Here is a 16,370-nt window from a genome sequence, read left to right as displayed (position 1 = left end):
GCAATGGCTGATACATGATACCAATGCAGTATATAAGCGTGGAGGTATAGCAGGCACGTATACACAATGAAAAGAATATCTATATTTCAAGTTGTACACTGTACAGTCAAGTATACGCCCACTAAAAATGATAACTGGACACACGTTCATTAGCAAAATACGTACTAATTTGATCGATTCCTGCTGCTCCATTGTCGCCAATCTTGCCGATGAATTTCGTGGCAATATATAGATCTATCTAGATTTTAGAAGTTCGAATCCTAAATAATTCTACGGATATCAGAATAATTCAATCTACACGGTTGATCTACGCGGTTGATCGCAGCGCATAAAGTTAGTTTTAATCTCACGACTTAACAAACCGTAACAAACTATACATAATAGTTATCTAACTGCGTACACTGCGTGACATTCTTACGCCCAAATATTTCCGATATTGACCGTGACAATTGTCTCCTACGTGTAATCGCTTCACCAAACAATCAGCCAATCGACGAACTAAGTACCCACCATTGCATCAATATTCTATAATGCGTTTCTGATTACGCACGACTTTCATTTCGCGATGATGACAATTCTGCCTATTATAGTCGCAGTATCTTTATCAGCAGCCTGTCGTTTCATTCAACAAATTGACTACTGACACATAAAACCGCGTTTTTGCATTATAATACAATAGATAATCCCACTTAATTGAAAACTCGGGACACCTCGAGTGATCGATGCGCGTAACGTTATCTAACTTTTTGCCTCGCGATTACCAGTTTTTTTATCACACGATTAGTATCCTTCCGGACCAGCTAACTTATGATTTCTGCCTAAAATGCGTCGCGACTAGCAGTTTTTAATCACATGATTGCATTCTCCCGGATCAGCTAACTTTACGATCTCCGCCCTAATAAATTGCACCCAAGCATTGTACGGCACAGCCAATGAATGACACTATGCAACATTCACATGCCTCAAGAAGGTACAGGATGGATTTGGATTCGGACTAGATAATTTTAGCCGGATTTGGATCCGATATGGATTTACGATTAGTTTGAACCTGGAATTTTCAAATAATTTTAATTTTACGTGTGACGTTGAAACAAGCTCTAGCCATTATTGGATATGGACTTGGATTTAGACATGAGACGAAATTAATTCTGAATTGGACTTGAATGAATATCAAATCCGGAACAGGATTTGGATTTGGATATGGATCGAAAAATGATATACAAAACTGAGTGAATTTTACTCCGTCGCAGGCAAGCCCTCTTGCCCCAAACTTTTCCAGGTTATGTTTTGTGACACTATCGGAAAGGTCTCGTCAATGATGGTATCCCTCAAATTTCCAGCCTAACGACATCATTCATAACTGACCTTATATCTGACATATACTCCGTATACCGGGATGGCATACATAAAAATTGAAAGAGCATTCAGATAAACTTACATATCAACTTCTACGCAATACTATCATGTTAACAGTCATGGTACCACGGCACTTGACATTGACATGAATAATCATCTGGTTGACAACCCCATTTGGTTGTGACAACTTATCCCAAACTTGCAGTCTATATCAAGCTCTGAGTAGATCAAAATCTGGAATCAGCTTATGCAACGCGACTAAGTGCCGAGCTACATACTTGTATGACTGGTCAAAGGACTCGACACCGTAAGATCTTGTTTAGCTATCAGGCTGACAAATAAGATAATTTTGATTGCCATTATGAGAGTATCTCCGAATTACTAAGCTATTACGCCTGTCAAGAATCCAGATCCATATGGTATTCATGTACAAATATCGAGAACACACTCTTATGGTAAACGCGCAACGACTGGGAACAGAGTATTCATGAGGAGACCGCAAACGCAGTCAAGTCAGCGCCGCTTTGTAGACATAGTCTATCTTGATTAAACAGCTTTGATGCATCGAAACATTGAATGCCTACCATGTATCCCTCGTGTTTCACTCCCTTTAAGTTATTCATTTCGCGGGCTATGCGCGTTGGAATAACATGATCCAAGTCCGCTGAATAACATCATACGCCTCGCCAATACTAAATGTAAGTCTGCAGCAGTAATTAGGTAATCTGAAAAATCGGAATTCCACTTCATCATCTACCTCAGAACCAAGGCTCTCCCTTCAATATTTCACGAGTCCCAGCAAATGCACCAACTCTATGGTCTGTCGCCTGGACATCAGACGTTCGCAGTATGCTCAATTGCTCGTGCCAATATCGCATCGGCATCCATTCAAGTCACAATCGGCTTCAAGTCTTCTTTAGCTCAAACCCGTTCTGCAGAGTTGCTTGGTGACGACTTTAGTGGTACGTTACATGAAAACGAATTCGATTCAAAAGGACGGAAAATGGCTTGTGGCTCGAAGCAGTGGTGATTAAACAACTGAACAACAGATCGTACAATGTCAAAGCGACGAATAGAATGACCTACCGACGCAGCAGAAAATTTATTCGAACTACTGTATCTAGCCGAGCGAGATAGTGTAATGGTTATGCGTCCGGCTTCTCGAGCGGTAGTTCGTGGCTTCGATCACCGGCCAGGTCAAACCAAAGACTCGAAAATTTGTGTCCGCAGCTATACTGCTAGGCGCTCAGCAATCATGGATTGCATGGAGGAGAAAAAAAGGGGGCGCAGACTAGATGCAATACTAGCCAGTCTTCAGGATTACCGGACCACGACCTAACATCGACCTCACCCTCCGCCACATGCCACCCCATTTTGTCGCTTGCGTCTTATATTCTCTGCATTACTTTTCATTCAGTGTGCATGCCTCTTATTTACTTCGCCTAGACTAAGGTGGGTGTTTAATCTTAATGGCTACTCCAAGTTGTTTCGACACCTTCCCATCTTTTCATTGTATCGCAGTCTTGTGATGTTTTGAAACGATAAAAATATTAATAAACCTGATTGATTGATTGATAGATGACCTCACGGCCGTATCGCAACTCCGTCGTCAAAGCATCTCGATGGTGCAAGCGAAAAATAATATCATCTCTCTCTCTCTCTCGCCCGCACGATGCATTTAACTTTGACGATATTTCTATCGCCAGACCGACAGTAGTAGTGCGACACGAATGGGTCATCCGGTTCAAGTGGCAGCACGCCAAGCCGGACATTAATTCGGTTAGCATACTTGCAAGACTATATTGATTCGTTGCTGTAATTTATATTTTAGTGAATGTTCATTTCATTTGTTTTCTGTTTTTTTTTTTAAATGTTTTCTCTCTTCTTTACCTCGTAATCAAAAGTACGCAAGTAGCCTCTACAACACACGCGCGTCCACGTCTTCCAAATATCATATGATCGACCGAAAAGATCATTGCTATATCAATTATGCCGAACCTGACGTGTGGAACAGTGTCCCGCCGGCCATCCGACAGTAAACGGGAGCATGTCCGTCCACATTCAAGTAGAAATACAAGCAATTTCTACTAAATGAATATTATAGTCCGCTCTCAAGGTATCGGACCGGTCTCGCCTCCGTTACATGCTACCCTATTCTTGTCGCTTGCTTTTTTTTTATATGCCTCCTCTTTACCTCGCTTAGGCCCTAGGCCAGTGGTTCCCAACCTTTTTCGACCCATCGCCCTCTTTTCTAGTTCAACACCGATCATCGCCCCCAAAATTGTGTGAAAAATGGGCATACAAACTGTAATCACCGGTGGGTTGACTAAAAAAAAAAAAAAAGGTCAACTTATCGGCTCGATGTCGAATTTTACACTTTTGCAACCAATTTTTTTTGCGTTGACTGAAAAAAAAGGTCATTTCTCCGATTTGACTCCAATATAGCCGTTTAACGCGTCATCGCCCTCTTCGCTATTTGCCCCCTTTGTCCATTTTCGCCCCCCTATCGCCCCCTTCATCATTTTCGCCTCCCTAGGCCGCCAAATCGCCCCCTGGGGGGCGATATCACCCACGTTGGGAACCACTGCCCTAGGCCAAGGTGGGTGTCTGATTCCAAAGACTGCTCAAAGTCGTTTCGACAACTTCCTATCTTTTCATTGTATCGCATTTTTTGGGGGGTATAGAACTGATAAAAATTGCTAATAGAAGAAGGGGATGTTACGTGGATTCCTTTTTATAATATGATGATGTTTCCCTGTAAAGTAGTAAGGCATGGCGTCATGTCATGGCCAACTTAGCATGAACATATCACCCGTACTTTACATCCTTTTCCATTGATTCTTCCCAGGTTGATCTGTTCTGGATGCAGTAATAAATGCAGATGCAGAAACATAAACCATCAGTGGTTCTCATTTCTCAACCAACGGCCCGCCAAACATACTGGAATTTGAAAACTCAAATAAGAAAAGCATGACGTTGAAGTATTTTATCGATTGAATAATGAAATAAAACAATAAATAAATAAATAAAATAAGAAGGATTTGAAAGCTCGCCTGTGCGTAATTTGCAAAATTGTGACTTGACGTTAGAGTTGCCATATTTTGGGATCCGGAAAGGAGGACACTTTTTACAAATCACAAAAGTTAAATTACCGGATTTGAAAACTGCTGATTCTAACGTTTTAATGAAAAATCCCGTTGTGTTGATAACAGATTTCGCGTCAATGGCGTTTTTTAGTTGTGCCTGTCTATTAGCCTGACAGTCAAAGCTTTAAAGGCGGACGAAATCCTAAAAAGGAGGGTATGTAGGCATTTTTGGAGTACATTATCGATTTCCTGAAAAAGGAAGACAAATCCTTCTAAAGGAGGACATATATGGTAAGTTGGTAACCCTAGATTAATTTGCCACAGTGACCGATAAGTTCACAAAACATGGAAAAGAGCTGCTCTTTGACCATTCATCACTCAACTCTGGGAGGATTTCATATCTGGCCCATTCATGCAATCCCGAAGTTGTCGCAGTGAATCCCAGTCCTAATACCCGTACATCGTTCAATGGGGCAGACTCCTTCGCTTCTAGTGCATACCTCAATAAGTGCCTCCTCACTGCTTCAACATCCACGATATTTGCATCAACGAATATATCTTCGATATTGTGACAGAGGTGGTCAGTAACGAAGTACTTCTACTTTTTCGAAGTACTCAAGTAGTTTTCCGCTACTTGCGGTACTTACTCAAGTAAATCTGATTTACGCTACTTCTACTTTCTACTTGGTAAAATTTTGTGATCTACTTACTTACTTCTCGCTATTTTCAGTTTGTCAAGTAGAAGTAATGTAATCCTCCAATCAGAAAGATAGTCTGACGAATTTTGGGGCTGTTTTCATGGAGTACCAACATTTCATTTTCATAAAAGTTAAGTAAAGACCAGAATTCGCGTCGCGCTTCGCGCACAGTACATATATAGGGTGACAAATATGTTTGCACGAAAGTATCGGTGAATATACTTCAGGCAGCGAGTTGTGTGGTTCCGTTCAGGCCACATTGTCGCCCATATGAAATATTTCATCACAGTAAATATGCCCCATGCGTTTGAAACTACCGTTTCGCAATCCACCAATTACCTATCATATCGTAATCTAGCAGCCCGTGGCGTGTGTCCTTATCTGGAAAAGTGTACTCTGACTTTTTTGTGCGTTAGACCTGTTTTAGCAAAAAACCGTTGAAAGTTTCTAGACAAAAGGCATAAAATATATTTTCCGCTTTTTGGAAGTAGTATTGGTATTTCTCTTTCAATTCCCAGTATTGTACTATAAGTTCTAATTAGTTTCAGGTCTTTTTTTTCTGGAGATCATACGTGATGAAGAATAAATCTATTTTCCTCTATTTTCCGAAAATATAGCTACACTATATGACATTTTTACGATCTGATAAAATTTTTATTAACGTATACTAATCGCTCAAAGTGTTAACACTGTATCCGAAACAACTTCTCCGTATTGCTCTTCGACTAAACTACAAGCCTTATAACAGTGGTTCCGAACCTGTGGTACGCGAAGGTCTTCCAGGTGGTACGCGAGCAATTCCCCGTGAAATCATTGATCACCTCTCACTGCTCAATGCCGAGTTGAATGCTACGTTGTAACGGAGGTTGGTATTGTGACGCAACCATGCCGTCTGAGGCTCAGGAGAAAGTCCGCACGAGAGTGAGAGTGCGAATGCTCAATCGCTTGCGCAACGATGGCCAATTCGCTTGCTGTTTGCGCTGCTGCTCAACTGCTCCAAGACGGCATGGCTGCGTCACAATACCAACATCAGTTGCAATCCAACGTTCGAGGCTGATTTTGGGGGTTCCAGGACCACGAGCAGAATAAAATCTATATTTACGAAATCAGTATCGGGGTAGCTTTCTATAGATACCCGTTATATCAAATTTAATGCTCGGCAAGCCGTTCAAAAATTACCGTCAAATTGCCTTTGACCAAATGGAAAGTGTGACGTACACCAATGTCACTGAGCCGTGACATTTGCTTGTGTCCACACCAGGGTTGTTATGACTCGAGTCATGACTCGACTCGAGTCACGATTTTCTGATGACTCGACTTGACTCGAGTCATTTTCTCAAAACACGGAAATAACTCGACTCGACTCGAGTCAATATGTGTATTGACTCGACATGGACTCGAGTCATTGCGCACGACTCGAACCAAGTCATATGACTCGAACCAAGTTATATGACTCGAACCAAGTTATATGACTCGAGACTCAGACGGCCAAGACAGACATATTCATTGTAATTTCGACGAATAGTAAAGTAACCACCCTATTGGGATTTCGTGTATTAGTACTGGTACTTCAAAATGCGACCAGAAACTATTAAAAGTGAGGAAAATTGGTATATTATAAATGCGAACCATTCGATATCACCAAACAGGAGTTATAACAGTGGGCTTAACAAGACTTCTTCTGGAAACTGAGCAGTCAACACAATGACTTTGATTGGCCTCGAGTCATAATACCATGACTCGGACTCGAACCTCTGCTCGATGACTTGGACTCGGACTTGACTCGGTGGCGAATTGAAAATGACTTGACTTGACTCGAGTCTAAACTATAGTAGTGAGATTGACTTGTGACTCGGAGCTTTGTGAATTGGTTACAACCCTGGTCCACACCATGTAGGACACTATGCTGTGAGCAAACGTATATGTCCACTGTCCAGCAACGGAAAACAAAGTCACATAGTTGAAAACAAACAAATGCAGCCATCGCATTAAATAAAATGACTTTGGTTGTTTGCTGTTATTTAGTTATGTTGTTCTTCTTGTGACTGGTGGTGAAAAACAATTCCACGCATCCCATCAACCCTGGCTGCTAATGCCTAGTTAAATAGAATTTTTTACTACACCTCGCACAGCTATCCTACTAATTTTTCGACTGGCTACGCGCCTAGCATGTGCGGAGAAGAACCATCCTAGATCTCCTCTCCCGATCGGGAGCCAAAATATACGTTCTGCTTTTCTGAAATCTAAATTAAGTGCGCCCAGCTTAGCTTTAGCTTAGCTTAGTGATAGTCTTGGTAATCGGAGCGCGAAATTGGAGGTTGTGTTGGTGTGTGCCTGCAAATTGGAATTCATTTCTGCGCAGATTCGTTTCTCTAACAAGGCTTTGCAGTGACATTATTCGGGAAATGCAACAATACAGCTTAAATACCGATATAATGAGAGAACAATTGTCGCGACGAAGGCTACTCAATACGGTGTCACATTCAAAACCCATTGGTGGTGTTACTGATTAGAATACACGCTTTCTCATTTGCCATCATCCATATTTCTTGTTATCTACTTGATACATTCGTACTCGAAATTGTCGCACAAAGTCATTTTTCAGTGTTTCTTTCATTATTAACGAGCAGTAGGCCATGCTATGTCATTGTCAAATATTGATGCATCACAAGATTCTGGGTGGCACAAATTCTGATTTTATTCGAGTCGTTTGAACAGGGAGCCTTCTACATTCCGGTAAACTTGATTGCTGGATGTAGCCTACTCGTATCGAAAACAACAATATCGAATAATAAACTATTAGGCATTAGGTAGACAGTGGATTTCTATTGATAAGATCGCGGCATGCGCCCGGAAGTGGAATTAATTCTAACCCAGGGGTGGCCAACCTGCGGCCGTAGAAGGAAATTTTTGCGGCCGTCAGCACGTAATTCAATCAGTATGTGGTGGCGGCCGTCGACATGCAACTTGAATTTACGAATAGACCGATATAGGCTACTTCCGAAATGCTTCGCGAACGCAAATCGGGAAATGCACCAATGCCGCCCAAATCGCTCTTTTAATCTGCAAATAATTGCCGCGATGCGAGTTGGTCAACGCGAAGCTAGAAACCGCATGAGACATAACATAACATAACATCGTTGGGTTATATTTTTCATCTGAACAAGTCACAAACAATGTACAATGCGATAAGACACAATTGCGATGTCATGAACAGGTAGGAGGATGTTGAACGACACGCATCAGTACTCAGTAGCGATCCTTTACTCTAACATCCACCTCGCAGACTTGGACAACTAGATAATTCTAGTTGTCTAATTTCACTAAATTAGAGCGAAATGCCAGTAATCTAATTCTAATCTAATTTGTGAAATGTTTCCATGCTCTAATTCTAATTCTAATCTAATTTGTGAAATATTTGTCTGCTCTAATTCTAATTCTAATCTAATTTGTGAAATGTCCCTATTCTCTAATTCTAGTTCTAATCTAATTACTGTTTTCCTGAAAATGCCTCTTTGTCCGAGGCATATTGCACTATGGCAGTGAGTTAACAAGAATAATATCCCCCTTGCTCAGGGAAATCCAGTGCCAAGCCGCCATCGCCTTACTTACACCGTGGCCGTGCAGTCATAGCAGATATTATGACGAATAATAGCCTGCTAGAGTAGCTTGTAGTCTGAGAACAACATACTGGTTTCAAAACTTTACGTTAGTACATCGCCGTTCCGACTAACATGGGCGATGCCCATGAGAGAAGGAGAGAGAGTCTTTATTTTTCATCAAACCAAAATACATAACACACGGCAGTGGTGGTGGTACAGAAAATATGCATGCACAGTATTCGGTATTAGATAGGAATGATCGATAAGACCGTGAGGGTCATCTAGTCTGATCACACCAGCATCAAACAGGTACATTTGACTCTAAACAGTCTGGCTGTAAAAAAAGTTACAGTAGTTAAAAAAATAAAATAGAAGAGAAATTAAACGATGGTAGCAAATGATCAATGAAGCAATGTCTGGGCGAGGTAGGGCAACAGTGTTAGTGTAACGATAAGAGGTGATCAAGTAGGGCTTTTTTGAATCTATTATAGGGCAATTCACGGATATGTGGTGGCAATGCATTCCAGATGATAGGTCCCGAGGAGTCGATGGACCTCTTAGTTAGGTTGCTATTGGGTGGGGGTAAGTAGATATTTCCTTTAGACGAGGATCTCGTGTAATGGGAGTGGACATTTTTAGCAGGCATGAAAAAGTCATCAAACACAGGAGGCAAACTATTGGAAAAATATTTGTGAATGACTTTTGATACTTCGAAGCGATATAGGTCGTCAACTTGCAAAATTCGGTGCTTACGGTAGTAAGGCGATAGTTTGGTACGTAAAGGTACAGATGAGATCAGCCGTATCGCACGGTTTTGCAGGGTTATGGATACCATAAAGAAGTAATATAGTATCAAAGTATAGTGAAAATCGAGCCAAGCTTGGTGTACAGAAGTTAACCATTCTCATGGTTATGGGAATACACTGTTGTTGTTGTTGTTTATTAAACAAAAATATGTGGCGCTTATCGCCTGACGGCCTCTTGCACCACGCACTGTGATTTGATATTAACTGAATTTAGCTGTATTCATTTACCATACACACTTTCATTCAATTTCCAAGTTTTTGCGAACCAAGTAGCTTTAATTCTAATTCTAATCTAATTTGGAAAAAGCTTAGTAGCTCTAATTCTAATCTAATTTGGAAAAAGCTATGGAGCTCTAATTCTAATCTAATTTGGAAAAACTGTGTAGCTCTAATTCTAATCTAATTTGAAAACAACTGTGGAGCTCTAATTCTAATTCTAATCTAATTCAGAAAAGCTGAAAATTTTCTAGTTGTCCAAGTCTGCCACCTCGGCCTAGAGTGCCCGATATCACAGTTCATTTCGATGTTGATCTTTTTTGAAGCCGCGGCCCTTTCTACTAGTTCTTTCCATTCCTTGTGGGTGCTTTCTTTCGTCGGGTCTTTTACTGGGCTTTTTTGTCGCCGTAAGAAAGGCAACGACGGGGGAAGAGGAGCCCAGATAAACCTCCGACGGGAATCGAATCCGATCCGTCACATTAGTGGGCGCTTATCGTAACAATTGCTGATTGGCTGCGCGATTTTGCGTTTGTAATCATCATTATTGTCTGCTTGAGTTGTGTTATGTTACTTGGCAGGCCAGTGCGTAGTGTATTTCGTTACTCACACGGCGCTTTGCGCGTGAATAACATTGATGCAATTCCAATTCTCAGTGACGTAAATTCTGATTTTTGTTCGATGCATTCCGTCGGACGGACTGGTAGCGCTGGCCGTAGTTACACTCTCGAATGATCGTACCGTTTTAAGATTCAATTTAATAACTCGACTGCATGGTTTGATATTAATGAGTGCAGGCTGCAGGGCCGATATCAAAACGTCACGCGAATGGTTTAACGCTGCACCGTACGTACAGGTCGTACACCAGCGGCGTGTAGTAAAGTGCGTTTTAGTGCGACGATGGCGTCATCGATATGGAAGAATTATGGCGTCACAACACTTCGCCACCTCGTGAAAATATAAAAGTCGGCGCCTATGTCGACATGTAATGCGGAGTTTGAATTTAATACACCGTTAACGAACTCAAGTGAATGAGATTCAGGATAGTTTCATAAGTAATGGACCCTCGCGCAGAACGATGTATTCCCCGCTATGGAGTCTTCTTGGCACCGACGTGCCCTTTGTGCTGACCAATCATCAGTGTAGTTAACCTAGGGTTACCATATTTTGAAATCGGGAAAGGAGGACGCTTTTACCAAATCGTTAAGGTTGGTTGATCGAAACGGAAAAGATCCGATTTTGCAATATTTACTGGTAATTTTGTTGAGTTCACTAAAATAAAGTCATCACATTCATTCGACTATCGCTCAAACGTCCGTATTACCTATTTCACGTCGTTTATGCCGATTTTCAGTTGAACCTGTCCATTAAAGGAGGACGAATTGCTAAAAAAGGAGGAAATTTTCAAAAATCTAAAAAGGGAGGTCAAATCCACCTAAAATATTATCGTAGGCTATGGTGGCTGATGTGTTGTATTGAACAACGTTTTTGACGCTTTGCCACCCTACCACATTGTGGCTTGTATAACATAATCGACAAACGAATGAAATAATGAGCCATTTCAGACGTGTTTCTGCGCCCTAGGCACATTACTTATAAATGATGCCAGCCTTCTATGCTATATGACATCTATGTCCGCGGTTTTAGTGCTTATCATGGAAAACTAAATTCATTTTTTTCACGGTGCCATGTGCGATATCGAAATAAATCCACAATTCTCTCCAATATCCAATACCAACAGAGGGGATATATGCAGTATTTGAGTATAACCACAGGGCGAAATGATACGTAGCTAGTATATAATTATACCTTATATCTTTTTACATAACAATACACATTTTTTAGTATTGATTTGTACACCTTCGAGGCGGTCTGATTGATAGACTTCAACAAGCCATGAATTTTTCCTATTGCTTCGTTGTTTCACAATGTTGTCGTGTTTTGGACTAAAAATGATAGAAATGCATGCATGCATGCATGGATCAATAAATACAATGAAAAAGTATGTGTTTCGAAGTCCTATGCTACTGTCCTGTCCTACAAGTTCCCTGCTTTCCGGTTGCAATATGCATAGGCTAAAGCTCTAAACAGTGCTAATTCATTATTTATTATTCAGAGGTAAAAGAATGATGGATCCTACATGGCTAAAATAAATCAGAGGGGTTCAGAGTAATTCTTGATAACACTCCAGTACAGAGGTGGTCAGTAACAAAGTACTTTTACATATTCGAAGTACACAAGTTGAATGCCTACTTCCAATCCACTATATAGGCTACTGAAGTGGTTACATTTTAGACTATTTCCATGTTTTGTATATTCAGCCAAGTTCTGAATGCAGGGGCTACATAATCTGGCTTTTTTCACAATTCCCCTCGTAGATGTGATAAAACCAGTCCTTATCCATGTCTTGCATGCAAAATCCAAATAGTCGGTCTTCAAAAAGTGAAAGTTGAGCAGATGTAATTAAACACAAAGAGAAGTAGGCAAAAACTACTTGGGCACTTTGAAAAAGCAGAGGCACATTGTTACCGATCGTGACCATCTTTGTTAAAATTCACTCCGAAAGAACTAGGCGCAGACGATAGGGGATTGGAAATAGGAACTGTGTATTGGTGTTACTTGAATATTTACATTCTACACACACCACATTTACAACTTCTGCACAATGATAGCACTGGCACCCCCGCCGCCATTGCAAATTCCGGCACAGCCATATTCGCCTTTCTGTAACCTATGAACAAGATGGCCCACAATCCGCGCCCCTGACATTCCAATTGGATGTCCCAGCGAGACGGCGCCTCCATCAACGTTGACCTTAGCCGGGTCGAGCTTTAAAAGTTGTATATTCGCAAGCGCCACGACGCTGAATGCTTCATTTATCTCCCATAGCGCTATGTCTTCGACTTTGAGGCCGGCCATGTCAAGGGCTTTCGGTATGGCATACGCTGGAGCCGTTGGAAAATCAATGGGGTCAAGAGCAGCATCCGCAAATGATACAACTTTCGCAAGAGGCGTTGCATTGAGACGAGATGCAGAATTTGCCGTCATCAGCACAAGAGCTGCAGCGCCGTCATTTAACGTGCTCGCGTTACCTGCTGTGACAGTGCCGTCTTTTAGAAAAGCCGCACGCAGCTTGGGTAGCTTCTCAAAATTCGCTTTTCGAAATTCCTCATCTTCAGTTACAGTGACGTCAGGCTTGCCGCGTTTACCAGGAATCGTGACTGGTACGATTTCCTCGCTAAGCCTTCCAGCTTCTACAGCTTCCGCACTACGTTTATACGAAGAGATAGCGTATTCGTCTTGTTGTTCGCGTGATATGTTGAATTTATTTGCAGTATCCTCTCCACAGTTTCCCATATGAAATTTGTTGTAGACGTCCGTGAGACCATCAACAACGATTAAATCCGATAGTTGAACACCTCCGTATGAAGGCGGGGTGCGGCGCATCGTATATGGCACGTTGGACATGCTTTCCATGCCACCTGCAACCATAACGGATTGGTGACCTAACATGAGGGACTGAGCCGCCATCATAATAGATTTCATTCCAGAGGCACAAACTTTGTTGATTGTAGTGCAAGGGGTGCTTGTCGGCAAACCCGCACCTAAAGCAGCCTGGCGAGTAGGAGCCTGACCTTCCCCAGCTTGAATTACGTTTCCCATATAAACCTCATCTACATCCTTTGGAGTGATACCAGCTTTGTCAATAGCGGCTTTGATAGCGACAGTTCCAAGTTCAGTAGTCGGTAGCGAAGCAAGGCTTCCTTGAAATGACCCCACGGGTGTGCGCATCGCGCTTGCTATAATGACTTCGTGTATTCCAGTTGACGACATGGCTCGGGCATAAATCGTCGAGGCCTTGGAAGTGCAGGTCTGGCGAAATATTTTGATCAGCATTGCAGCGCGAAGAATGCCAACAGATTAGCGAACTATCGATTTCGCAGAAAATAACTGGGGAAGCACTATAACGGAATATATCTTGGTAATGCCATTATAATTATCCCACATTTATATATATTATTTTGAAACGTTATCCAGGAAGGGAAAATCCGACAGGACATGAGGTGTGATATACTATGTGTGTCACGAGAAATATCGACAGGAAGGAATACATCTAAGATTCATCATGTACGACCTCGTATTTCTACGATATATATACAGATAGTATGTTTGTGATGCAATCAGAGGTGGTCAAATTAGTCAAGAAAGCTACTCAAGTAGAAGTAGCAACGAAAAAAATCTACTCAAGTACGAGTAGAAGTACTTTTTCTATAAACCACCTAAAACTACTTGAAGTAGAAGTAGAATTGACTGACTTTAAATCTACTCAAGTAAGTAAGTAGTTTTGAAGACAGTCTTAAATCGTTCGCATGCTGTCAAGAGCTGCAAATTGAGCTATGCGGAAGGTGCAGAGAGCTTGATACGTATTGATGCATCCCAGAAGGGTTCAATTTTCGACAGAATAAGCATTTTTTCGCATCATGGGATGCAAATTATAGTATTTATATGAAAATGCGATCCCAACCCTTTGTTTACTAGAAGACCCCGTTTTAGAGAGTATCATGGCATGTCCCCCTACCCCATATTATAAGACCCCAAGTTTAGGCGAAGAGGAATACGGAGACGTTGTATCGGACACGGTTTCAGCACTTTGCGCTATTAGTATACTTTAATAACAAATATTGTGGATCGTAAAATTTATATTTAGTGTAGCTTCATTTTCGGGAAATAAAGCCATTACTACACTTGCTTTTATGCTTCAACATGTATGTTCTGCAGACAAAAGAACTGAAAGTAATCAGAACTCGAAGTATGATACTCAGAATTGAAAGTGAAAGACAAATCCCACTTCTAAAAAGCGGAAAATATATGTCATGTCTTTTGTCCATAAAGCTTCAAAGGTGATCTGCTAAAACAGGTGTAACGTTAAAAAAAGCCGGATTTTCAAGATTAGCAGGACACATCATGGGCTGCTAGATTACGATATGATAGGTAATTGCTAGATTGCAAAATGGTAGTTTCAAACGTTACGGTGGGCCATATTTATTGTGATGAAATATTTGATACGGGCGACAATGCGGTGTGAGCGGAACCAAGCAATCCGGTACCTAAATTATAATCACTGATACTTTCGTGAGTGCGCGAAGCGCAACAAAATTTCTGGGCTTTACTTGACTTTTATGAATATTAAATGTTGGTACTCTGTGAAAACAGCCCCGAAATTCCTCAGCCTATCTTTCGTATTGGGAGGTTAATCTACTTCTACTTGACAAACTGAAAATAGCGATAAGTAGATTGCAAAATATTACGAAGTAGAAGTAGAGAAAACCAGATCTACTTGAGTAAGTACCAGAAGTAGAGGAAAACTACTTGAGTACTTTCAAAAAGTAAAAGTACTTTGTTACTGACCACATCTGGATGCAATGTATGACATAATTAATCAACATTGCATTTTGGAAACGATTCTTATACCGTTGGTACGATTGGGTAAAAAAAATTTCAAGCTGAGGAGAGAGAACAAACAAGAAAGCTGTCGGTGTGATCTCGATATACGTGTGTACAAGACAGACTCTGTGGTATGTCAGTCAACAAGCCCTTCACTGCCCTGACTGCCGGTCCATCGAAAGGAAGATATCTTAAGCGAATTGTAGAAGCCTATATTTTTCACAGACGATGTACTGGATGAAGAAGCTCAATCTATAAATCAATGTCATATTTCTTGTCAATTTGAACAAAACTGCTCTATGGAAGTCATTTGAGTGATGTCTAAATGGTTTTCTCCAATCTATTTTCTGAATTATGGTACATCATAAAAACTACTGCAATGGGGAAATGAGAAGTAGCCTATATTTTACTACCATACTTTACATGAGGGGGGGGGGTGCGAAAGACTAGTGCAGTTTGTTTCACCTCCCAACATGCAGATAACCCTATATGGAATCGGTGTCCTGTGCTCACACTATATTCTATTTTTTAATTATTTTTTATTAAATTACTTCAACTTGGAAAATCATCGCTGCTCACCTGATACAGGCAAAAAGGCCAGCGATCCCAATCAGGCAGATAACATCATTGCCTAATCTCCTTACGACCTTCTAGGTTAGCGTAATTTACATAATACGGTACATTCGGTTATGGGCCTACCATGCATACAAAATTAGGGATTCATCATGCATATAAAATCAGGGTTCCAGGAAAGGCAAAACGTTACCAAAACATATTTTCGACCATTCCAAACTCCTACACTTCGCGCGTTGATTCCGTATACACTTTCAATGCGAGTCGGTCGGTTGACCTGCATTCCATCATATGGGCAACTCTAAACGGCGGAACGAGCGGACTGCGGAACTAGCGGAACTTGCGATACTAAACGGCGGACCAAGCGGAACTGCGGACCGAGCGGACCATAACAAAATAGCTCAATACTAAACGGCGGACCGCGGAACAGCGGAACATGTAATACTAAACAGCGGACCGAGCGGAACTGCGGACCGGGCGGACCGTAAGAAAATAGCTCAATACTAAACGGCGGACCGCGGAACAGCGGAACATGTAATGCTAAACGGCGGACGGAGCGGAACTGCGGACCGGCGGACTATCACAAAATTT

General features: G+C 41.4%; 2 protein-coding genes across 3 annotated transcripts in view; both read right to left on the bottom strand.

Moving 5' to 3' along the window:
• Positions 1–316, bottom strand: part of LOC145442642 (solute carrier family 23 member 2-like) — a 34,811-nt gene extending 34,495 nt beyond the window's left edge. Inside the window, exon 1 of the mRNA XM_080320608.1 lies at positions 166–316. Coding sequence (XP_080176734.1) covers positions 166–192 — 27 coding nt within the window. The 5' untranslated portion in view covers positions 193–316. The remainder of the gene's footprint in view (positions 1–165) is intronic.
• Positions 317–11,845: 11,529 nt separating this feature from the next.
• Positions 11,846–16,370, bottom strand: part of LOC145442644 (acetyl-CoA acetyltransferase, mitochondrial-like) — a 93,500-nt gene continuing 88,975 nt past the window's right edge. Inside the window, exons 1-2 of one of the 2 annotated variants that reach the window (XM_080320610.1) lie at positions 15,973–16,195; positions 11,846–13,634 (exon numbers count right to left, since the gene is read on the bottom strand). In XM_080320610.1, coding sequence (XP_080176736.1) covers positions 12,411–13,634; positions 15,973–16,062 — 1,314 coding nt within the window. In that variant the 5' untranslated portion in view covers positions 16,063–16,195 and the 3' untranslated portion in view covers positions 11,846–12,410. Of the gene's footprint in view, positions 13,724–15,972; positions 16,196–16,370 lie in introns of those variants that run through there. The other variant, XM_080320611.1, reaches the window with a different exon arrangement.

Source organism: Botryllus schlosseri, chromosome 7 (genome assembly GCF_051294905.1).
Source record: "Botryllus schlosseri isolate E-star chromosome 7, Bs_hap1, whole genome shotgun sequence".
Taxonomy (NCBI): Eukaryota; Metazoa; Chordata; class Ascidiacea; order Stolidobranchia; family Styelidae; genus Botryllus; species Botryllus schlosseri.
Note: the sequence above shows the minus strand (reverse complement) of the source record. Positions and strands in the feature narration are given on the sequence as shown.